This window comes from Rhinoderma darwinii, chromosome 10, assembly GCF_050947455.1.
Source record: "Rhinoderma darwinii isolate aRhiDar2 chromosome 10, aRhiDar2.hap1, whole genome shotgun sequence".
NCBI classification, from domain to species: domain Eukaryota; kingdom Metazoa; phylum Chordata; class Amphibia; order Anura; family Rhinodermatidae; genus Rhinoderma; species Rhinoderma darwinii.
The window spans coordinates 92,989,115-93,014,107 of record NC_134696.1 but is presented as its reverse complement, the minus strand read 5'-3'; the positions used below and the strand labels follow the sequence as shown (position 1 = coordinate 93,014,107).

At 41.1% G+C, this 24,993-nt stretch overlaps 1 protein-coding gene across 1 annotated transcript in view; it reads left to right on the top strand.

Moving 5' to 3' along the window:
* The window catches only part of ATP1A3 (ATPase Na+/K+ transporting subunit alpha 3), a 49,615-nt gene that overhangs the window by 2,260 nt on the left and 22,362 nt on the right, over window positions 1-24,993 (top strand). The window contains exon 2 of the mRNA XM_075840287.1: window positions 24,446-24,565. Coding sequence (XP_075696402.1) covers window positions 24,446-24,565 — 120 coding nt within the window. The remainder of the gene's footprint in view (window positions 1-24,445; window positions 24,566-24,993) is intronic.

Below are 24,993 nucleotides of genomic sequence, written 5' to 3'. Positions count from 1 at the left end.
GAGGAGGTGCATTATATAGTATAATAGAGGAGGTGCATTATATAGTATAACAGAGGAGGTGCATTATATAGTATAACAGAGGAGGTGCATTATATAGTATAACAGAGGAGGTGCATTATATAGTATAATAGGGGAGGTGCATTATATAGTATAATAGAGGAGGTGCATTATATAGTATAATAGAGGAGGTGCATTATATAGTATAACAGAGGAGGTGCATTATATAGTATAACAGAGGAGGTGCATTATATAGTATAATAGAGGAGGTGCATTATATAGTATAATAGAGGAGGTACATTATATAGTATAATAGAGGAGGTGCATTATATAGTGTAATAGGGGAGGTGCATTATATAGTATAACAGAGGAGGTGCATTATATAGTATAATAGAGGAGGTGTATTATATAGTATAACAGAGGAGGTACATTATATAGTATAACAGAGGAGGTGCATTATATAGTATAATAGAGGAGGTACATTATATAGTATAACAGAGGAGGTGCATTATATAGTATAACAGAGGAGGTGCATTATATAGTATAACAGAGGAGGTGCATTATATAGTATAACAGAGGAGGTGCATTATATAGTATAATAGAGGAGGTACATTATATAGTATAACAGAGGAGGTGCATTATATAGTATAATAGAGGAGGTACATTATATAGTATAATAGAGGAGGTGCATTATATAGTATAATAGAGGAGGTGCATTATATAGTATAATAGAGGAGGTGCATTATATAGTATAATAGAGGAGGTGCATTATATAGTATAATAGAGGAGGTGCTTTATATAGTATAATAGAGGAGGTGCATTATATAGTATAATAGAGGAGGTGCATTATATAGTATAATAGAGGAGGTGCATTATATAGTATAATAGAGGAGGTGCATTATATAGTATAATAGAGGAGGTGCATTATATAGTATAATAGAGGAGGTGCATTATATAGTATAATAGAGGAGGTGCATTATATGGTATAATAGAGGAGGTACATTATATAGTATAATAGAGGAGGTGCATTATATAGTATAATAGGGGAGGTGCATTATATAGTATAATAGAGGAGGTGCATTGTATGGTGTGTGCATATATAGAGGAGGTGCATTATATAGTATAATAGAGGAGGTGCATTATATAGTATAATAGAGGAGGTGCATTATATAGTATAATAGAGGAGGTGCATTATATAGTATAATAGAGGAGGTGCATTATATAGTATAACAGAGGAGGTGCATTATATAGTATAATAGAGGAGGTGCATTATATAGTATAACAGAGGAGGTGCATTATATAGTATAATAGAGGAGGTGCATTATATAGTGTAATAGGGGAGGTGCATTATATAGTATAATAGAGGAGGTGCATTATATAGTATAATAGAGGAGGTGCATTATATAGTATAATAGAGGAGGTGCATTATATAGTATAATAGAGGAGGTGCATCATATAGTATATATAGAGGAGGTAATTATATAGTATAATAGAGGAGGTGCATTATATAGTATAACAGAGGAGGTGCATTATATAGTATAATAGAGGAGGTACATTATATAGTATAATAGAGGAGGTGCATTATATAGTATAATAGAGGAGGTGCATTATATAGTATAATAGAGGAGGTACATTATATAGTATAATAGAGGAGGTGCATTATATAGTATAATAGAGGAGGTACATTATATAGTATAATAGAGGAGGTGCATTATATAGTGTAATAGGGGAGGTGCATTATATAGTATAATAGAGGAGGTGCATTATATAGTATAATAGAGGAGGTGCATTATATAGTATAATAGAGGAGGTGCATTATATAGTATAATAGAGGAGGTGCATTATATAGTATAATAGAGGAGGTGCATTATATAGTATAATAGAGGAGGTGCATTATATAGTATAATAGAGGAGGTGCATTATATAGTATAATAGAGGAGGTGCATTATATAGTATAATAGAGGAGGTGCATTATATAGTATAACAGAGGAGGTGCATTATATAGTATAATAGAGGAGGTGCATTATATAGTATAACAGAGGAGGTGCATTATATAGTATAATAGAGGAGGTGCATCATATAGTATAATAGAGGAGGTGCATTATATAGTATAATAGAGGAGGTACATTATATAGTATAATAGAGGAGGTGCATTATATAGTGTAATAGGGGAGGTGCATTATATAGTATAATAGAGGAGGTGCATTATATAGTATAATAGAGGAGGTGCATTATATAGTATAATAGAGGAGGTGCATTATATAGTGTAATAGGGGAGGTGCATTATATAGTATAATAGAGGAGGTGCATTATATAGTATAATAGAGGAGGTGCATTATATAGTATAATAGAGGAGGTACATTATATAGTATAATAGAGGAGGTGCATTATATAGTATATATAGAGGAGGTACATTATATAGTATAATAGAGGAGGTGCATTATATAGTATAACAGAGGAGGTGCATTATATAGTATAATAGAGGAGGTGCATTGTATAGTATAATAGAGGAGGTGTATTATATAGTATAACAGAGGAGGTGCATTATATAGTATAATAGAGGAGGTACATTATATAGTATAATAGAGGAGGTGCATTATATAGTATAACAGAGGAGGTGCATTATATAGTATAACAGAGGAGGTGCATTATATAGTATAATAGAGGAGGTACATTATATAGTATAATAGAGGAGGTGCATTATATAGTATAACAGAGGAGGTGCATTATATAGTATAATAGAGGAGGTGCATTATATAGTATAATAGAGGAGGTACATTATATAGTATAATAGAGGAGGTGCATTATATAGTATAATAGAGGAGGTACATTATATAGTATAATAGAGGAGGTGCATTATATAGTATAACAGAGGAGGTGCATTATATAGTATAATAGAGGAGGTACATTATATAGTATAATAGAGGAGGTGCATTATATAGTATAATAGAGGAGGTGCATCATATAGTATAATAGAGGAGGTGCATTATATAGTATAATAGAGGAGGTACATTATATAGTATAATAGAGGAGGTGCATTATATAGTATAATAGAGGAGGTGCATTATATAGTATAATAGAGGAGGTGCATTATATAGTATAATAGAGGAGGTACATTATATAGTATAATAGAGGAGGTGCATTATATAGTATAATAGAGGAGGTGCATTATATAGTATAATAGAGGAGGTGCATTATATAGTATAATAGAGGAGGTGCATTATATAGTATAATAGAGGAGGTACATTATATAGTATAATAGAGGAGGTGCATTATATAGTATAATAGAGGAGCTGCATTATATAGTATAATAGAGGAGGTGCATTATATAGTATAATAGAGGAGGTGCATTATATAGTATAATAGAGGAGGTGCATTATATAGTATAATAGAGGAGGTACATTATATAGTATAATAGAGGAGGTGCATTATATAGTATAATAGGGGAGGTGCATTATATAGTATAATAGAGGAGGTGCATTGTATGGTGTGTGCATATATAGAGGAGGTGCATTATATAGTATAATAGAGGAGGTGCATTATATAGTATAATAGAGGAGGTGCATTATATAGTATAATAGGGGAGGTGCATTATATAGTATAATAGAGGAGGTGCATTATATAGTATAACAGAGGAGGTGCATTGTATGGTGTGTGCATATATAGAGGAGGTGCATTATATAGTATAATAGAGGAGGTACATTATATAGTATAATAGAGGAGGTGCATTATATAGTATAATAGAGGAGGTGCATTATATAGTATAATAGAGGAGGTGCATTATATAGTATAACAGAGGAGGTGCATTATATAGTATAATAGAGGAGGTACATTATATAGTATAATAGAGGAGGTGCATTATATAGTATAATAGAGGAGGTGCATTATATAGTATAATAGAGGAGGTGCATTATATAGTATAATAGAGGAGGTGCATTATATAGTATAATAGAGGAGGTGCATTATATAGTATAATAGAGGAGGTGCATTATATAGTATAATAGAGGAGGTGCATTATATAGTATAACAGAGGAGATGAAACATTATACTGCTGTCCAAGGTCCTGACCGCTGATTGCATTAACTACTTACTGCCTTGTGTGTATAGCTGCAATTCATTCCAATCCTTTATTTGTGACGTCATCTGAGCACTCTGACCCCAGTCACATTGGCGGGTTTTTTCAGTGTTCAGTTTGTATTTAAACAGTGCAGTTGACATGCTTCTGTTATGGCCTGATGAAGATGCCGGTGCGGCATTGAAACGCGTAGCCTCTTGTACTTAATAAATTATCCTGTACATTATCCACCTTCTATGCCTATTTGCGTTCTTAAGTGCAGCAGCGCCCCTGGAGACTCTTTTTTTTCTGCATCATCAGCATAGTGTGTGTGTGTATATATATATGAGAGGAGGTGCATTATATAGTATATATAGACGTGCATTTTATCGTATAATAAAGGAAGTGCATTATGTTATGTTGTGTGTGTGTGTGTGTGTGTGTGTGTGTGTATATAGAGGAGGTGCATTATTTAGTATAATAGAGGGTTGCATGGTGTATTATATAGTATGATAAAAGGGGGGGGTATTGTGTTTTATATAGTATAATGGTGGGGTGCATTAAATAATCTAATAATGTGGTGTACAGTGCATTATTTAGTAGGATACGGGAGGTGTATGGTGTGTTATATGGTATAATAATGGGTGTATGGCGCATCCTAGACAGTAGATGTTCCTTCGATATAAGGGAAGGCTGTTTCCTAAAGAGACTGGATTATTAAATATTAATTATAATGACAAAATCCCAAGATGGCTTCTTGTTACCTGAACGAGGCTCTGTAGCGTTTGCATTAACTGGGATTTAGACTTAACCCCTTGGTGACTAAAAGTGTCATCTGCGCTGTGCCAAGATGGACACTAGAGGTCCGTCTTACTGCAAGTCAGTTATAGATGACATAAATGATGCTTGAAGTCATATTTGCATGTGTGAACGCTGTACCATCCAGATTGCGCGCTCAACAGGTTTTTAAGCCAGATGTAGCAGAGCTGAAGTGTCGCTTAAATTGTCAATTGTTACCTCCTCACTGAACTCAGATAATACTGTACTGTCTGCAGTGCTATGGAAAATTACTGTTAAGCATGCGTGGCATCACATGACAAACTCAGCTCTGCTACATTAGTGTATTTGATGTGGAATTATACACACATATGCCAATGTTTAAGCGGTTTGTTTCATATATGTTTAAAAGTATAAGATGCCGCAAGATGTGTTTTATCTATTTATAATGCATTTCCCCCTAAAAGAATGAGCAGACAAAAAAAGTCCTTGCATTGACCTCTTGGTCCCAATGAAAGCATCTAAAACAGTCCCTATACTGTAAGGGTATGTTCACACAGGCGTTTTTGAGCAGTTTTTCAGGCCATAAACACCCAGAAAAACGGCTAAAAATACGGGGCCGGACGCCTCCAAACATCTGCCCATTGATTTCAATGGGAAAAACGGCGTTCCGTTCCCACGGGGTGTTTTTTACATGGCCGTTTTTAAAAACGGCCGCGTAAAAAACGCCTTGTAAAAAGAAGTGCATGTCCCTTCTTGAGTCGTTTTTGGAGCCGTCTTTCATTGACTCAATAGAAAAACAGCTCCAAAAACGGGCGTAAAAAACGCTAGTTGCTTAAAAAACGGCTGAAAAAACGTATTTTTAATGTTTTTTGTTGGCTGTGTGAACATAGCCTTACCCATACCTCCCAACATATGAACCCCAAATCACAGGACATATTAAGCTCCACCTATTCTTCTTGAGAACATCCCCAGAATCTCTTTTTATGCAAATTTGTTTAAACCCCGCCCATCTCGTGGTCTAGTTTCGGACTTTTGGCCGGTACGCATTGATTTCTCTCTGCGCCGGCTCTGCCTGTGTAAGTGTCACCGTAGACCTGTGGCAATTCTATAGATCTCGTATTCCGATCCTGAATCCGCAAGCTCAGGATGGACGGAGATATAGTCTCTTTGTAAGGCTAGATTCACACGAACGTGTCCGTTTTGCATCTGCAAAAAAAGCAGCGTTTTTCCTGCGTTGCAGTTCCGTGTGGCATCAGTGTGTGTTCCGTGTGGCATCAGTGTGTGTTCCGCGTGGCATCAGTGTGTGTTCCGTGTGGCATCCGTTTTTGATGTCCGTGTTGGTGCACATTTTTGTATTTTATTTTTTTTCCTCTGCAGTTCTTTAGCAACTGTTGCGTGAATCACAGACAGCACGCGGATGACGTCTGTGTACTGTCCGTGATTTTCACGCACCCATTGGCTTCAATGGGTGCGTGATCCACAAAAAGGCACCAAAATAGGACATGCAGTGAGTTTCACGCGACGGACACGCTGCGTGAAAACTCACGCATGTCTGAATAGCTCCATTCAGTTGTGTAGGTCCGCGTGCTGTCCGTTGTTTTCACTGACAGCACACGGACCTACACAACGTTCGTGTGAATCAGGCCTAAATAGAAGACTCCTACCGTTCTTGGTATTGGACACAGATTACCAATATCCGTAAGCAATATCAGAGTCGCCGTGGTCTTATGATATAGATCATTAAAGGGGTTGCCCAGGGTTAAAAAAAGAAACATGGCAGCTTTTTTCTAGGAAACAGTGCCACACCTGTCCATGGGTTGTGTCAGGTCTTGCAGCTCCACTCCATTGAAGGTAATTGGGTTGAGCTGCAATACCACACACAACCTGTGAACAGGTGTGGCACTGTTTTTGACAAAGCCGCCATGTTTTTCTAATTCTGGACAACTTTTTTTTAAAGGGTAAATCCCTCTTAATTTTATGCATCTCTAGGAGCATGACAGGGGTTTGGGTGGTTTACAGAGCACTGCAGCCACTTTAACTTGCAGTTCGGAAGGGGTTCAAGCTCAAAATGTGTTATGATGATATTAGCACCTTTATTTTTACAAGTATCTGTCAGTATATTCGTAGGTGAACCCGAAACAGTTGTGCTATCCAGGACAACCCCCTTTACTGCGGCAGATCCTCCGACAATGAGTTGATATATCGCCAGTAGAAGTTACAACCATGTACACGTTTGTAAGGGGAACGGGTTATTACTGTACATGGAGCCCACTGAAGACACAGAGCCCTTCAGAGGAGTAAGGTTACGGCAACACGGCGACTTTGGCTGCGGCTAAAGATTACTGTGTCGCCCTGCCTGCAAATCCGGTAGTGAAAGTCAATGTGGCCGTGTTGCGACCCATGTAGTTACAGTGATACTACAGTCGCAAAAAATTTGAACCTGCTGGATTTTTTGTGACGGTCATGTCGCGGCAAATCATGGGTCGCATGCAGTCATTCACTTTGATTACCTGCGATGCAGACAGAGCAATACAACGATCTGTGGCCGCGCAACCTGTGTCGTGTAGCCATAGCCTGAGTCGCCGTTTGCAGCAGCTCTTTGAGCTTGATAATAGCGGGGGGGGGGGACGGGACACCCCTCCCATGTGGCATCTGTATGCATAAGACTGGGTTCACACGAGCATGTTACGTCCGTAAAGGACGGAACGTATTTCGGCCGCAAGTTCCGGACCGAACACACTGCAGGGAGCCAGGCTCCTAGCATCATACTTATGTACGACGCTAGTAGTCCCTGCCTCTCCGTGGAACTACTGTCCTGTACTGAAAACATGATTACAGTACGGGACAGTTGTCCCGCAGCGAGGCAGGGACTCCTAGCGTCATACATAACTATGATGCTAGGAGCCCGGCTCCCTGCAGTGTGTTCGGTCCGGAACTTGTGGCCGAAATACATTCCGTCCTTTACGGACGTAACATGCTCGTGTGAACACAGCCTTAAAGGAGTTGTCCGGTTTCAGGAAGTTAATGGTATTTTTTTTGTATAATTAAAAGATATACAATTTTCCAATATACTTTCTGCATTAATTCCTTCCAGTGGATACAATTCTGTCCATGGTCATGTGATCGACACACAGGCGCACGCCTCGTTACAGTATGTGTATCAGAGCTGTATCTTGTAACGATCCCAGCACTTGTGTCTATCCCATGACTCTGTAACGATCCCAGCACCTGTGTCTATCCCATGACTCTGTAACGATCCCAGCAACGGTGTGTCGTCAATCAGATAGTCAAAATTGTATCCACTGAAAGAAAATAATGATTGTTCCTACTCAATGACAACAACCAGAGATCTAGCAAACCATAAGATATTAATAAAGAAAGTATATTGGAGAATTGTATAACTTCTAATAATACAAAAAAAAAAAGCATAACTTGCTGAAAGTGGAATACCCCTTTAATAGGGCACATGGACAGGATTGTCCTGATGGGGAAAACAAACTTCTACACTAACCTAAAACAATATGGGCCTCATTTATTAAAACTGTCCAACACAAAATCTAGGACTTTCTGCCCATAGCAACCAATCACAGTGCAGCTTTCATTTCTTCAGAGCAGTTTAACAAATGAATGCAGAGCTCTGATTGGTTGCTATGGGAGACGAGGCCTAGCTTTTGTGTTGAAAAGCTTTGATAAATCAAGACATATATATATATATATAATACACCCTATTAAAATATTGCCAACAAAAGTGGCTGTTTAGTGCCATGTATGAGGAGGGGGCAGCTTAACTTTGTCACTATGTAATGTCTGATATTGTTTGTTTCATGTTCCCTCTAAATTGTAAAGTGCTGCGTAATATGTTGGCGCTATATAAATAAAGATTATTATTATTATTATTATTATTATTATTATTATTAATAATAATAGCAGCTCTAAGGCAGAAGCCTAGAAACCAACTTATACACTGTGCTCTGCCTAGTGATGGGCCCGAGGACACTGGGATTTAAAGAACACCAAACCGTGAATCCCTGTGTCCTGCTCTGCCCCACAGCAGCAGCCCTTGCAACTAATACGATGCCTATGGATAAGAGGGCCGAGCTAGAGTTGGCCCCATTCCAAGTATGTGCTGAGAACCTTTGCAGGACTCCCTCGCTCTCCAAGTACCTTTTATATATATATATATTTCTTCTGTTTAGGTTCCGTTCCTGGTTTTGGCTTAAAAAATACATGCAAAATCTGCAGCATATCCTGCCTGTGGGAACATATCCTAAGGCCCCATGCACACGAGCGTAAAAAAATCAACGTAATTGCGGACTGAAATATGGTCCGGAATTACAGACCCGCCCGGTTCTATTGGCCGCTTTCCGTACCGCTATGGATAGGTGTCCGTGTCGTAGAACCGTGCTGGGAATTATGGAGCATGTCCTACTTTTTTGTTTTTTTACTTTGTATGGAAGCACATCCCAAAAATGCTGCCCGCGGGCCATTGGCGGCCGGCCATGCCCACTATTGTGGGCCGTGATTATGGGCACGGCCGTGTGCATGAGGCCTGAGGGTATGTTCACACGCAAACTTAAAAACGTCTGAAAATACGAAGCTGTTTTCAAGGGAAAACAGCTCTTGATTTTCAGACGTTTTTTAAGCCACTCGCAATTTTCGCAGCGTTTTTTACGGCCGTTTTTGGAGCTGTTTTCCATAGCGTCAATGAAAAACGGCTCCAAAAACGTCCCAAGAAGTGACCTTCACTTCTTTTTCGCGGCCGTTTTTTTTATGTGGCCGTTTTTTCAAAACGGCCATGTAAAAAAAACGGCCCGTCGGAACAGAACGCCGTTTTTCCCATTGAAATCAATGGGCAGATGTTTGGAGGCGTTCTGCTTCCGATATTTCGGCCGTGTGAACATACCCTAACGGTGGGAAACCAGCCTGAGGGTCACAATTCCCCATTTTTCATACAACATATAGGTTGGATGAGCAGAACAAGTTCCCTAAGATGGAGGAGATCTGGCACTGTGTACCCCAGGAGACCATTTTTTTTTTTCATTTTCTTTCCATAGTGCCCCCCACTACTCTAACTACACCACTATCTGGATCTAGCCCTCAATTCATACCACCCGGACATGGTCATAAAAGTTTATGGCTCTTTAATGACAACAATCCCGATAGTAGTAAAAAATTATAAAATGTAGCTCATATTTGGCACAAATTGTTCTGTCTATGGCCAGCTATAAAAGGGTTGATGGCCTATCCCTAGGATCAATAAAGTGAAGCGACACACATAATTTGCGCTGATGAGGGTTGAACTATGTAGGAGAGAAGCCAAAATACTTGTGATCCTTGGGAGTCGTAGTAGTCGGATCAATGCCTATTATAAATTAAAGGGGTTGTCTGAGTTTAGAGAAAAAGTTCTGCTTTTTTTTTTTTAACATCAACAGCGCCACTCTTGTGCACAGGCTGTGTCTGGTATTGCTTGCTTTTAAAGGACCAGTTACCCTAAAGTTCGTCAGCTTATAAAAGTACAGCTTATGAGATGAGCTGCTTATATTATTCACAAATATGTAGGTTAATATTTCTGGGGGTTCTCAACTGGAGATACATGACATAAAGTAGTGACCATGGGGGCACTAGAGGAACCCCCTTTAAAATGAGTATCGGTAAGATCCCTTAGTAAGGATAAAGTAGTCAATGAATATGTACTGATTAAGCAGCCCCCATAGTATTGATGTGCTTTTTTGGACAGTCAGCCTCTCCCCAGCCTGGAACGGCTGATAACAGGGAGCAATAGATTGTGTTCAACTGCACACCAAGAGGAAATAAGATGGACGTCCGGTATAGTGTTCCTTTAATGCTCAGTGGTGGGGTATACAGTCGTGATCAGTCCTATACATTATATTTCATACGATCAGATGCCGTTTGATTGGTCACGGCCTATCTTGTTCTTGGTGGAGCCTGTTGTGGAAGGGAGACTAAGGGTATGTTCACACGGCCTATTTTCAGCAGTTTTTCGGGCCGTAAACGGCTGAAAATCCGGGGGCTGAATGCCTCCAAACATCTGCCCATTGATTCCAATGGGAAAAACGGCGTTCCATTCCCACGGGGCGTTTTTTTCCGCGTCGTTTGTAAAAATGGCGCGTAAAAAATACCCCGTAAAAAAGAAGTGCATGTCACTTCTTGAGCAGTTTTGGAGCCGTTTTTCATTGTCTCAATAGAAAATCTGCTCCAAAAACGGCTGTAAAATAACGCATAAAAAACCGCCTGATACATAAAAAACAGATAAAAATCAGGGGCTGTTTTCACTTGAATGCCGCTCCATATTTTATAGTCGTTTTTTGTTAAGCGTGTGAACATACCCTAAGGGTATGTTCCCACGGCAGCGTCCATAACGGCCGAAATTACGGGGCTGTTTCCAGGAGAAAACAGCCCCGTCATTTCAGCCGTAACGGCATGTGCAGGCGCTTGAACGCCACGTCCATTACGGACGTAACTGGAGCTGGTTTTCCATGGAGTCCATGGAAAACGGCTCCATTTACGTCTGAAGAAGTGACATGATGCTTCTTTGGCGCAGGCGTCTATTTACGCGCCGTCTTTTGACAGCGACGCGTAAATATACGCCTCGTGTGAACAGACTAACGTCAGCCCATTGCCTTCAATGGACAGATGTTTGTCAACGCTTTCAAGCCGTAATTTCGGACGTAATTCCAGGCGTAAAACGCCCGAATTACGTCCGTAATTTGGCCGTGTGAACATACCCTAACTGTCCATAGGACAGCGTAATCCTATAGAATAATCCTCTAATAATGGTGGAGTCACTGTAGATTTACAGAATGGGATCAGAGAAGAGTGCGGAGTTCAGTGTAAACTGGATCCGACCTAAAATATATATGATTCTTATATAAAAACGGTCAGTGCAAAAAATAGAAGGAAGTCCTCAAGATCTCAGTGCCCGCGGCCAAGATTATTTAATAGGAATTGAAGACTGGTGGAAAACACTTTTTACAAAGAGGAACGGTAAAATCCCTCAGTAAGGCCTTATTCACACGAACGTGTCCGTTTTGCGCGCGCAAAAGTTCCTTGTGGCCTCAGTATGAGGTGCGTGCCTGCGTGATTTCCGCGCTTATGGCAGCGTGATGACACTCTGTTTTTATGTTTACAAACATAAAAGCAGGAGGTGCTTTTCTTGTTTCATTCATTTATTTTACTACTGTAGCACGAATCACGCGCGGCATGCGGAAGTGCTTCCGTGTGCCGTGCGGGATTTTAACGCACCCATTGACTTCAATAGGTGCGTGATGCGCGAAAAACGGCCAAGTATAGGACATGTCGTGAGTTTTACGCAACGCACATACGCTGCGTGAAAATCACGGACTGTCTGAACGGCCCCATTCACTAACATAGGTCCGTGCGACGCGCGTGACTTTCACTCGCGTAGCACGGACGTAATACACGTTCGTGTGAATAAGGCCTTAGGCTAAACTAGTCGATGCGTTAAATGGCTCCCATAGTACTGATCTTCTTGTCCTGTTTCTTACTGGTCCAGAGGGTTAACTAACAGGACGGACTCCACATTTTACCCCACTTCGAGGGCCTGATTAGTACAAATGCACCCCCCTGATTATCTTTATTAGGGTATTGCATTCAAAGGGGTTGATATCTCTACGGATTTTTTAATCAGAGGAGTCACATAATTTCTTGGATGCCGGAATCGTATGGGAAATTCTGTATTTTGCGTGGAGTTACGTTTTAGGAGAATATTATGACCAGAGACCAGACATTGTGTAAGGGCGGTTTCACATGCCCGTAATATGGCTGCATTTTAATATTTCTGTTACGGCCAACAACACCCAGTCCAGAGCAATCGCCCTATGGTAATTGGTTCAGTAGAACTGCAGGGGGGAGGGGTCCAGATGTCGCAGCCGTAATTTGGATCCGAAAATGTAGCTGTGTTACTGCTGTGAGAAACCGTCCTGAAACGTCTACCGGATGCCCCTGAATTCTTTGCTTGTCCATAGTCATTACGGATATTGTCATATAAATGACTGCACTGGCATTGCTGGTGGCACACGTGGGGGTTCCAACAACGAGCCGATGAGTCTCCTACATTTATATAATCTTGTGATGTCAGGGCATGTATACCATGTAGGCTATATAGCTGCTTAAGGGTCCTTGGGTGGGGGGGGGCAGCTTAAAGGGGTTGGGAGTAGGGGGGGCATGTACGGACCAGAGTGCCAGTGCAATGTTTAAATGCAGCGCCCGGGTCAGCAGGCGCTGGAGGGAGGTTGCACATCTCTGTTATCCTACATGAATAGAAGGGCTAGCTTAAAAAAAAAAAAAAAAGTCCGGGCGACCCCTTTAAGTTGGTTCCATTCCTCAGGGGCGGGGTGAACCTCTCCATAAGCAAGAGAAGGGAACCAGCTTCAGTGCCAGTGCTGCCCTTCTCTCCATCATGGAGAAGCCCTAATGACCTGGGGTATTGGCGGTCTTGTGCTGGCATGAGCTAATACAAGAAGAGGGCGCCATTTAGATATGAGGCCTTGTGTCCGTTATGTAAACCCTTCCTCCAGTGCAAATAGATTGGGTATATACAGTAACTACAACCCCAATGATATACATATTGGCTGAATGCACATGACGTTTATATATGGGGCCATATAAGAATCACCGTCTATTGGCACCTTTACCCATGCACCAGTTTAGGAGATGTGATTTATCAATTATTTATTGTTCACTTTTATATTCCATTTTCTTTTGTAAGATCAGATAGTTTCTTTCTTGTTGAGTCTTCTGCACACTGTAAGGGTATGTTCACACGACTTATTTTCAGGCATATTGAGGGCCGTAAATGCCCTGAAAAATGGCTGGAAAATACGGAAGCTGAACACCTCCAAACATCTGCCTATTTCAATGGGAAGAACTTTGTTTCGTTCCGACGGGGCGTTTTTTTTACACGGCCGTTTGAAAAAGCGGCGCGTAAAAAAAAGCCTCCATAAAAAGAAGTGCATGTCACTTCTCGAGCCGTTTTTGGAGCCGTTTTTCATTGTGTCAATAGAAAAACAGCTCCAAAAACGACCGCAAAAAACGCTTGATGCTTAAAAATCGGCTGAAAATCAGAGGCTGTTTTTTGTTTAGCGTGTGAACATAGCCTTACTGTTATTATGGCGTCACAGTCTATACTAGCTTCTTTATTTTCTTTGTGATTTGTTGGGGCATCGAACACTTGTGTCAGTTGGACATGACCAAGCCGGGGTTTCAGCCTCTGGATTTACAGAATGATGCTATTCACTGACTGCAAGCAGAGATCTTGGAAAGGAAGAGGATGCAAAGCACAAAGTCTATTTGAAAGTTGCAGAACTTTGTTGGCATAAAACCAGAAAACCGCCTTATGTTGGCAGCTTATGCAGCAGCATTATGAGATGAATCAGTAATATCCTTCATATATCTGTGTAAACGTTTTTGAAACGGCTGATAACAAAGAACAATAGATTATATTCAACTGCACAGCAAATGTATACATGATAGACTTTAGAGTGGGTGTCCATTAAGGATGTAGTCTGTTAGCTGCTCCAAACATTTTTATTGGTGAAATAAACCTTGGCCATAACATACCCTCCTGCAACTTTAACAATTTTGCTTTACCTACCATTATAGAATAGATTTCTACCTGCAAGTAAAAATATCTGTGTCAGTAAAGATATCAGACCAATGAGTTTAGGATTGGGTCAGGTCAGGGGGCAAATTTATAGGGGGTGCAGAGGTAGCAGTTGTACCAGGGCCCTGGTGACTGGGGGGGCCCAAAGGCCACATAAGAGGACGCCCGTATTATAAATAGCACATGAGGTAGGGGGCCTGGTACAGATTTTTCATTAGGGCACAGGACATTCTAGATTGAGCCTTCAAGTTATGAAACTCTGCCATAAAACCCATAATTTAGCAATAAATTCAGCTTTAAAACTATTTTGGGGTATTTGTAACCTCCATCAATTAGCCAGAGTAGAAAGCAGGTACCAGGAGCGTCTCTCGCTCTGGAGGACCAATCATGTCCATGCGTTACATAGACAGACCATTGATTTCAACAAAAAAACTGTGTAATGCTTCATTTGGCCTGTGGTGGCACTGCAGGGGATTGAACACTTGCTGCCGGATTCCTCCATAGATCTCAGGTGATCGTTGAAAGTCCCAGCAGGACCCGTGTCATAAGCTTATTTTTGGGGGACCGTTCCAATAGAAAGTGATTGTCCAAACTTTATAACTGGCCATAGATAAGTGGATGCCACGCTGCCGGTCGTTACACCCCAGTAGAACGGCCCAGCACTTGTTGCCCCCACCCTGCAACTCATTTCCACTCTTTTGTATAATAGACGGCTGTCAGTAGTCTGCCACACTTCTGTAGGCTGTAGACTTCTAACAACTGAAGAGCCACAGGTTGGAAATGAAGGATGTGGCTGGCTAAAGCTGGGGCCCAGTAGCAGCTGAATAGGTTGCCGACTTGACACATACTGAATGCCTTGATATTGTGCGTTACTAGATTGATGTGTTACTAGATTTAATGTTGAATTTTAAAATACAATTTTTATTTTTTTTATTTACATAGATCCACAATTCTGTGCTGATTCATTTCTTATACATCTTTATCGCAGTCCTTTCTTTGTTTTTTTTTTCTGATACATAGTTCCAAATTCTTAGGCATAGACCTAGAGTTAAATTATATAATTATGTCTACCTGAAGTGACCACTAGGGGGCGCTTAGTGCATACTGTTTATACAATGAACTCAATGATAGTACAGTATGCATTAAGCTCTAGAGCTCCTCCTAGTGGTGGCTGAAGGCACACAGAATTGTATAATTTTATTCTGTCTATGCAGGGGATTTGGAGCTCCGTATCAGAAAATTGAAGCTTCAACTGCTATATAGACATATTGAGAAAGGAATTGGCTGTGCCAGTTAAATGCAATCTATTGCTCTCTGTTACCAGCCATTTTATGACAGCTGAAGAGACGCTAGTTGCAAACCACTTCTGTAAGTGGTCGCATAGCCGGCTAACATGGGGGGCATGGCCTTTAAATATATACTGAGCGTTACTGGTCATTACATTAAAATGGTTTTCCAGGATTAGAAAAACATGGCTTCTTCCAAAAACAGCGCCAATGTCCATGGGTTGTGTCTAGTATTGTGACTCCGTTCCAATGAAGTGAATGGGTCCGAGCTGTAATACCACTAACAACCAGTGGATAGGTGTGGCACTGTTTCTGGAAGAAAGACGCCATATTCCTCTAATCCTCGACAATCCCTTTGACCGACCCCCTAGTATGATTAGCGAGTCCTTTTGATCCTATGAATAGCCTCCCATCATATTGCTGCAATTCGCTTTTCCTTTATAGTGATACATACCGAAATAATATAAAAGTCATAATATAACAATCCCATCCTGGCAAGATCATTTAAGGGTCAATGTACACGATGCGTATTACGTGCGTTTTTTCCGCGTGGATTTGCGTGCGGCAAATTCGGAGTGTAATACAGTACCAGCATAGTCAATGAGATTCCAGGAAATCTCGTGTACACGCTGCGGTTTTTTTCGGGACTGAAATCGACCTGTGGTGCGTTTTTTAGAATCCGCAGCATGTCAATTTATCTTGCGTTTCTGCTTGCGAATTCTATCTGCCTAGTGCCGAGGAAAATCGCACCAAAATCGGCAGCATGAAAACAAGCCGAAAGAAGCATCAAAATGCAAAAAATGCAGCGAAAAACGCATTCAATTCCTGCGCAAAATACGCAAAGTGTGAATGTAGCCTTAAGGCTGTGTTCACACGGCGAATATAAGCTGCATTGCAGGGAATTCTGGGCAAAAAAACGCATAAAACTGTGGTGGAGTTTTTCGCCTGTAGCGTTCGCTGCGAAAAACTGCTGCATTAACCGGCCTGCTTCATCCCAGGAGACCGCTGCAGCCTGTGATTGGTTGTAGTGGCGGTCACACGGGATGAAGCGTCATCAAACGAAGGCTGCGCTGGAAGAAGAAACACAGACTCCTGGGTAAGTATGGTGGTTTTTTTTTATCCAGAGTTGCATTTTTTGTGGCTGAATCACTTCGAACCCACCGCAAAAAATGCAACAACTGCTATGTGTTGCGGGTTTTACCTCCTCATTGAATTCAACGGGGAAAACTCGCAAGAAATAAGCAGCGATTACGCAAATACAATTGACATGTTGCGGAATAAAATTCCGCACCGCAGGTCAATTTCTGAGCGTTTTTTCCGCTTATCATTTACGCAGCGTGCGGATGAGATTTGTTCAGTCTCATCCACTTTGTGGCTTTCGTATTCTGCTGCGTTTTTTCAGTCCGCAATTCCTGATTTTGTTGGGGTCCCCACTCCAATGATCGCTGAATGTACAGCGGATCCTGCCATTGCAGCAGCGTTGGCTCCGAGCCAAAGGACTTTCCCATCCTCTGGATTTCATCGCCGGCGCTGCCGTTCCCGCAGTGCTGCAGAAGCAAGGTCATGAATGGATTTTACGGACCAAGGTTACACGCATGCAGCAGCGGGGACAGGCCGACCACACACGCAGCTTTATATGGAACATACAGGGCATCCTAAAGGGTTAAGGAGAGGGTTTATAGGGTTAGTCGGCGGCGGCTAGAGATTGCTGTCAGACAGAATAGACAGATAAAGGATGAGGGATGATAATTGGTGCATTGGCTTTGAGGCAGAGCATAGAAAGATGACTATTATCTGGGCAGAGGCATGACGGGAGACGCGAGGTGGGGTAGGAGGGAGGAGGGCTGACTGCGTCTCTGCTGCCCATCCATCCGTGGCTGGGATTTTCTTCCAGCGCCATTTTAGGATGTTGATTTCATTGCCTCCTCTTTGGCTGACTCATAGTTATTAACCAGTTCAGCCCTGCTGTGTACAGTTTAGTACATGCATGCAGAATGTGGGCACCACTGTGCAATCTCATATACCACTGAGGTGGCATAAAAAGGGCATCATGTAAGGTAGAGGTGTGCACTCCTTATCTGGTGTATATACAGGTTGTAGTGTATACATGATTTAGGACAAATCGTTTATAGTGGGAGGATTTCCTATAATGTATTTTGCCTTTTTAATGTTTTGACATATTTGGGGGGGGGTTCTGCAGTGGTATATAATCTGGGGGAGGGTGCTAGGGCAAAATAAAAGTGAGTACCTCCTCCTGATGCTTCTTAGGGTATGTGCACACACACTAATTACGTCCGTAATTGACGGACGTATTTCGGCCGCAAGTCCCGGACCGAACACAGTGCAGGGAGACGGGCTCCTAGCATCATACATAAGTATGATGCTAGGAGCCCGGCTCCCTGCACTGTGTTCGGTCCGGTACTTGCGGCCGAAATACGTCCGTCAATTACGGACGTAATTAGTGTGTGTGCACATACCCTTAAGTCAAACCAGCACCCACCTACATCAACCGAACAATGCCTCATCTTTTTTTTCTGCTTAGATTGCCTGGGCACCCTATTGTGTAAGAAACACGGGTGGAAGAGCGGGTGCTCATTTTCAAATGTAAAATTGACACATTGCATTCTCGGCAGATTAGCTGTTAAGGAGTCTGGGAGAGCTGGGTGACGATCCCTATGGGAGCTGTAATTGAGGCCATAATTTAGGGGTTTTTTTGGACATGAGGATCTATCAGTTTTTCTGACTTTGTCTGTTTTAGTAAATAATTGTATTCCCCGTGAAATAACAATTCTGGAGCTGCTTTTCTTAGAACTCTGCATTGTGCTGTTCCTCTGTTATTCCTCCTAGAAATTTATGAATAAATTGACAACTGAGTGTTACCAGTTGGGGGCGTGTCCCTACACAGACTGACAATGTCCAATCAGTGGTGCAGAGTGAGACTGTGTAGGGACACGCCCCTTTGAAAAGGGGAATAGTAACACCCGGTTGTCCAGTTATTCATAAATTTCTAGGAAGAATAACAGATCACGCAGCCACTCATCATACACTGCTGACACACGGAGCTGTTAAGTGCCTTTTGCGCGTGCAAAATGCCGCATTTTTTGCGCGCGCAAAACGCACACGCTCGTGTAAATCCGGCCTTAAAATGTTATTTTCCCATTATACATTAATCACATATTAATATTTGATTGTGGGGTTTTGATCAATTGAACCCCTAATGATTCCGCAAAGTAGTCCCTTAGAATTTCTTTCCAATACAGCGCCACTCTTGACCAGGTGTTGTGTCAGGTACTGCAACCGAGCCCCATTTAAGCAGAAAATGCGAGAATATTGGAGCTTAAAGGAACAATGAGGGTAAAATATATACAGGACCTGACAGGCCAGTGCATGTTAGGCCCTGTTCACACATCTGGAATTTTGAGGCAGATTTTGCTCTGACTGCACGCCGTTTGCCGCGTTTTTCGCCCGCGACCATTGAGCGCCGCAGGCAAACATGCCGCGAAATGCACTTTCTCTGACTCCTATTGATGTCAATGGGAGGTCAGAGACGTAAACGCTCGAAGATAGGGAATGTCGCTTCTTTTTCCCGCGAGACGGTTTTTCCGCTCGTGGGAAAAAAACTTCTCCGCCTCCCATTGAAATCAATGGGAGGCAGTTTGGCCGTTTTTTGGCTCGTTTTCCGACGCAGTTTCTGCATCAAAAAACGTGTAAAAAAACCTCTGTGTGAACAGGGCCTTATAGGGAATCAATGAAAGCCAAAGAGAGAATCCCAATGTCCGGACAATTGTGCATCGCCAAGTACAACGGAGATATACAAATGTTTAAATTGGTCATAAGCGGTATTGTAGATTTGAAGGTTTTCGGTAGTATTGCAGATAAAATTGTCATGATATTCGGAAAATTATAGTTAGATTTTTTATCACTAGGCAAAAACGTCAGATCTTTAATTTTCTTATTGCCGGTAAGTAAAGCCGTGTTGTACGAAAAAGTACCCCGAGCATTTGAGCAGCGTGACGCACTGTGCACTTTGTACCGGTTTTGATCAATCTCCCTCATTATCGCGTTCCTTTTTATGTACAAGAGTGACAGTGACAATCTGTAGAGTAATAACATGAAAGTCTTGTGCCAGGTGGCGAAGCTGGCACCACTGCGGATAATTTTGGGTATCATTCCTCATCTTAGAGGAGTAATAATAATATGAAGCTCCTGGGCCCTGATGCAAAGTCTGTACCAAGGCCCTGCCAACTATCATGGGCCTATTTATGGCACTGGTGTCCTCTTATGTGGCTGTTGGGCCCCATCAAGCACCAGGGCCCAGATGACTACAACCTCTGCACCCCCTATAGCTACGCCATTATCCATACTCCTTTCCACATGAATACACCAGAAGCGAGAATAAATCTCCCAGTGACCAGCATAAGGCATTAATGCCCACAGAGGCGTGTGTGCCCCCTACCGCATAAGGTAGAGGGGCCTTTAGGGCATCCAAGGGGCCAGAGCCCGGGTGCGACTGCTGCCTCTGCACCCGCTGTAGCTGTGCCCCTAGCTGCACAGTATATTTGTAAATGCGGGTGTGAACTGGGTTTATGTGCAGAAATTGTTCGACCCTTTGGTCCATCTGCCGCTACCGCCACTTTTTGGTGCTTAGTGGAAGGGCATGGGCAGCCATGATCAGACACATTTACTATACATTACACCAGAAACTGGCGTATATTATAGCGTAAATGACCTCGTAGCTGGCGGAAATGTTCCTCTCTGGTGCACAGGCACCCGAAGATGCGAGAAAAATTAAGAGGCGTGCGCCCCTTAATAAATCCCATCTTACTACAGCAGCGTTCATTCTTAAGACTGGCGTATGTCCCCCAATATTCTTAGGACACAACCAATTACCCTAACATACTTTCTTCACTTTTTAGCATTTCATTTATAAAACCCCTATATCCCCCCAATGTTTTAAGCAATACAGAACGTAAACACCCATCTTGAGGTAAAAATTGTACATATGCCCCTTTAAGGTCTGTTTCACAGGACCGTCCAGTAAAAACGGGAAGTTGGGAAGGTATGTTCCCCTGTTAAAGCTGTAGTCACCCAACTTTCCCCAAAATAGATGTGGGCCTCATTATTTAAACTGTTCAACAAAAAAAGCCCCTAGCAACCAATTACTGTGCAGCTTTCATTTGTACAGGAATTTTTAGGAGCTAAAAGCTGAGCTCTGATTGGTTGTCATGGGCAACAAGGCCAGTATTTGTCAAACCATCTGCACATCTAATAAGCCGGGCTTTTTTATTCTTTTCTTCCATCTACCAGCATTACAAGGCCTCCCAGAGGCCGACAAACCCCTTAAAGACGTACGTTGTCCGACAGTGAACAATTTTTTCAAAAACCCTCAAAAATATTGAAAAATGACAAACTTCCCTTGAAACACTGCTTTGATGTCTGACTCTGTTTAGATTCGGAAGTGGTGACGTCATCCATAACGACACCGTTTGACTTCACCGGCTTGTCACTTCTGGCAGCGGTGACGTCATCACATATGAATCTAAATACTGGAGCAGTTACGATGATCAATGGTTTAAAGGGCAATGATGTACGTGGGAATTTATGACCCACATTGTGTGGACTTTACAAGACATATGCAGAGACGTAACTTCAAGTTTATGGACCCCAATGCATAATCTGTATCAAGGCCCCTGTCTACCATCTGCCATTTATAATACCGGTGTCTTCTCATATGGGACAGGGGGACCGTTGGGTCCAGGTGGGACTGCTACCTTTGCACTCCCTATAGCTACAGCCCTAGACATAGTTTACTTTTTATATCTCCTCTCGTGTGTTTTGATCTCTATGAACTATTTAGTTGTTGTAGCCTTACATCCTGCTTACATGCAAAATGTCCCAGCCGAGAGACATTTGGTTTATAGCATCGGTTAATGGTTTCCTGTCATACATGCGGCCATGTATTATATAGGTCTGTAGGAGTAAGACCAGTGTCAGGACACCCGCTCACCACTTCTACAGGTATATATATATATATATACATATAGTGTCATCCTGCTGCATTCAGCTCCCTCCATGGGTATTCAGCAAGGCAAGATGTTCCTTATACAGAGCGTATCTCCAGAGGTATGTGTACGGACCGTTCAAGATCTCAAAGAAAATACATACACCCAGCTTTTCTAGAGATCGGAATAGCAAATCTGTCTAGTAATGCAGTGATACCGCGCCAGCAACCTTGCTGTTTGGGAGTCTGGGACAGTTAGATGTAATCGCGGATATATTGGTTGTCGCCCAACTTTCCCCTAGGATAGTGAATAGAACAACTTAAAGGGGTTCTACAATTTGGACAATCCCTACTTGTTGGAAGGGTGCCTTGACAATAAGCAGATCGCAAAAAGTCGCTCCTCTGGGATCGCCAGCGATCAGCTGTCCTCTGTGGAGAAACCTGGCATTAAGTGTTCAATTTCCCTACAGCGCCGCCACAGGAGAAATTAAGCTTTACATAGTGTCCATTCATACCAATAGGTTGTCAGTGTAATGCCGGACAGGACAGGTCCTCCGGAGCGAGAGACGCTCTTTGTAACCGCACTCGACTCTGGCCAAGACATGACGATCCCGAACAGAGGCCCCCCCCCCCCACTATTACTTCCGAATTCCTTAATACGGTTTATGAAAATTGCTAAACTAGACTCCCCCTTGAAGCTTTTATTTTATTTTTTAATTTTTTTTTTGGGTGGGGAGGTTTGGGTGCTCTTTAAAGAGACGTACATTCTGATGTTTTATGGAACCACCTAGTCATGTGATGGACTATGTGTTTGTTTAGTCCAGTGATGTCATGGTCCGCTGTCTGCCCTAAAGGGATTTCTCTTCCTGAGAGTCGTGCTTAAAATAGGTTACGTTATCAATATAAACTATTGATCGGAAAGCGCTGGCACTGCGACAGCTAAAATAACCAGCCTGGCAAAGCAACTGGAATTTTACTCCATCACTGCACTCATTTACTCCACTCTTCCCTGAGGGATCGATATTGATAGCATTTGTTGAGCTCATAAAAATATCTTCTAATATTGATACTGGATATGCAAGCGTTGTAAATATGTCGTGGAGCAGAGTTTGGAACAAATCAGGGTGATATTATAGTCAATTATCAAACGTTTTACATAGGACTGCAAGTAAACTTACTGCATTATTTCCACTGAAAGCTATCACGGAGCACAGAGAACGCAGCCGCATAGATATAATACCAGGCGGTGTAGAATTTGTTGCTGGGTTTCAAGATCAATGTCTTCCCTTCACTATTTTCAGACACCAGAGCAGCCATTGTACTAAAAAAAAGGAACTAAATGAATGTAAAGGAAATCTCGTAATATATAAGCCCCCAAAAATGAGGGAATACATCTGTCATATCTATATGTGAATCTATCTATCTATCTATCTATCTATCTATCTATCTATCTATCTATCTATCTATCTATCTATCTATCTATCTATCTATCTATCTATCTATCTATCTATCATCTATCTATCTATCTATCTATCTATCTATCTATCTATCTATCTATCTATCTATCTATCTAGCACACAAGAAAATGTTGACAGCACACTGCGAACACTAATGCCACCTAAGCCACTAAATATAAATAAATATGCATTACTGCTAAATCTACTTACAATAGGGAGGTTCTTAGTGCACATTTTGATCCAATTGTGTGAGCCCACCTGCCACGACAAGGCAACCTCTATGAGGTGGGAACCTACGCTGGACATACATACATCTATCTATCTATCTATCTATCTCATATCTATCTCATATCTATCTATCTATCTATCTATCTATCTATCTATCTATCTATCTATCTATCTATCTATCTCATATCTATCTATCTATCTATCTATCTATCTATCTATCTATCTATCTATCTATCTATCTATCTATCTATCTATCTATCTATCTATCTATCTATCTATCTATCTATCTATCTCATATCTATCTATCTCATATCTATCTGTCTATCTATCTATCTATCTATCTATCTATCTATCTATCTATCTATCTATCTATCTATCTATCTATCTATCTATCTATCTCATATCTATCTATCTATCATCTATCTATCTATCTATCTATCTATCTATCTATCTATCTATCTATCTATCTATCTATCTATCATCTATCTATCTATCTATCTATCTATCTATCTATCTATCTATCTATCTATCTATCTATCTATCTATCTATCTATCTGTCTATCTCATATCTATCTATCTATCTATCTATCTATCTATCTATCTATCTATCTATCTATCTATCTATCTATCTATCTATCTATCTATCTATCTATCTATCTGTCTATCTCATATCTATCTATCTATCTATCTATCTATCTATCTATCTATCTATCTATCTATCTATCTATCTATCTATCTATCTATCTATCTATCTATCTATCTCATATCTATCTATCTATCTATCTATCTATCTATCTATCTATCTATCTATCTATCTATCTATCTATCTATCTATCTATCTATCTATCTATCTATCTATCTATCTATCTATCTATCTATCTATCTATCTGTCTTTAGCAAATATAACCCAAAGCTGTGAAATCCTGAGATTTCTGTTAATAGTGTTTACCTTCTTGCCTCATTTGATTTCTTAATGTTTTTATTCTTCTTCTTTTGTAGTACGGCCGGTCAGATAGTTATCGTGTGGCCACCACGCAAGACAATAAAGATGGAGAAACCCCTCAAAAGGGCAAGGTAACGAAGAAAGAATTGGATGATCTCAAGAAAGAAGTGTCCATGGTGAGTCTTTCATTGTACATCTGTGTTCATCTAAATTTTAAGGGATTTTTAAAGACAATGACTCTTCACAAAATAGTCGTATTATTAGAGTTCAGGGTAATAGGGCATCTTAATTAGGCCCAAAGCATCGCTTTTTGCTTATCTATAAGGAATTTGCTCATCCTCTATATCAGGAGTTATCAACTCATTTTCATAAAGATCCTGCGGTCAGATGAAGGTCCGAGCTGAACACCAACCCTAAAGATGTCTTCTTGTTACCATTTTGTAAACTTTGTAGAACTATTTACATCAAGATGTATTATTATTTGATATTGGGAACACCAGACCAGACCCCCAAATTAATTCAAATCAGACCCCAAAATGAATTAAGACACCAGCTCAGACCCTTAACTTATTCAGACCCCAGAAAGAACCCTAAATGTCATTCA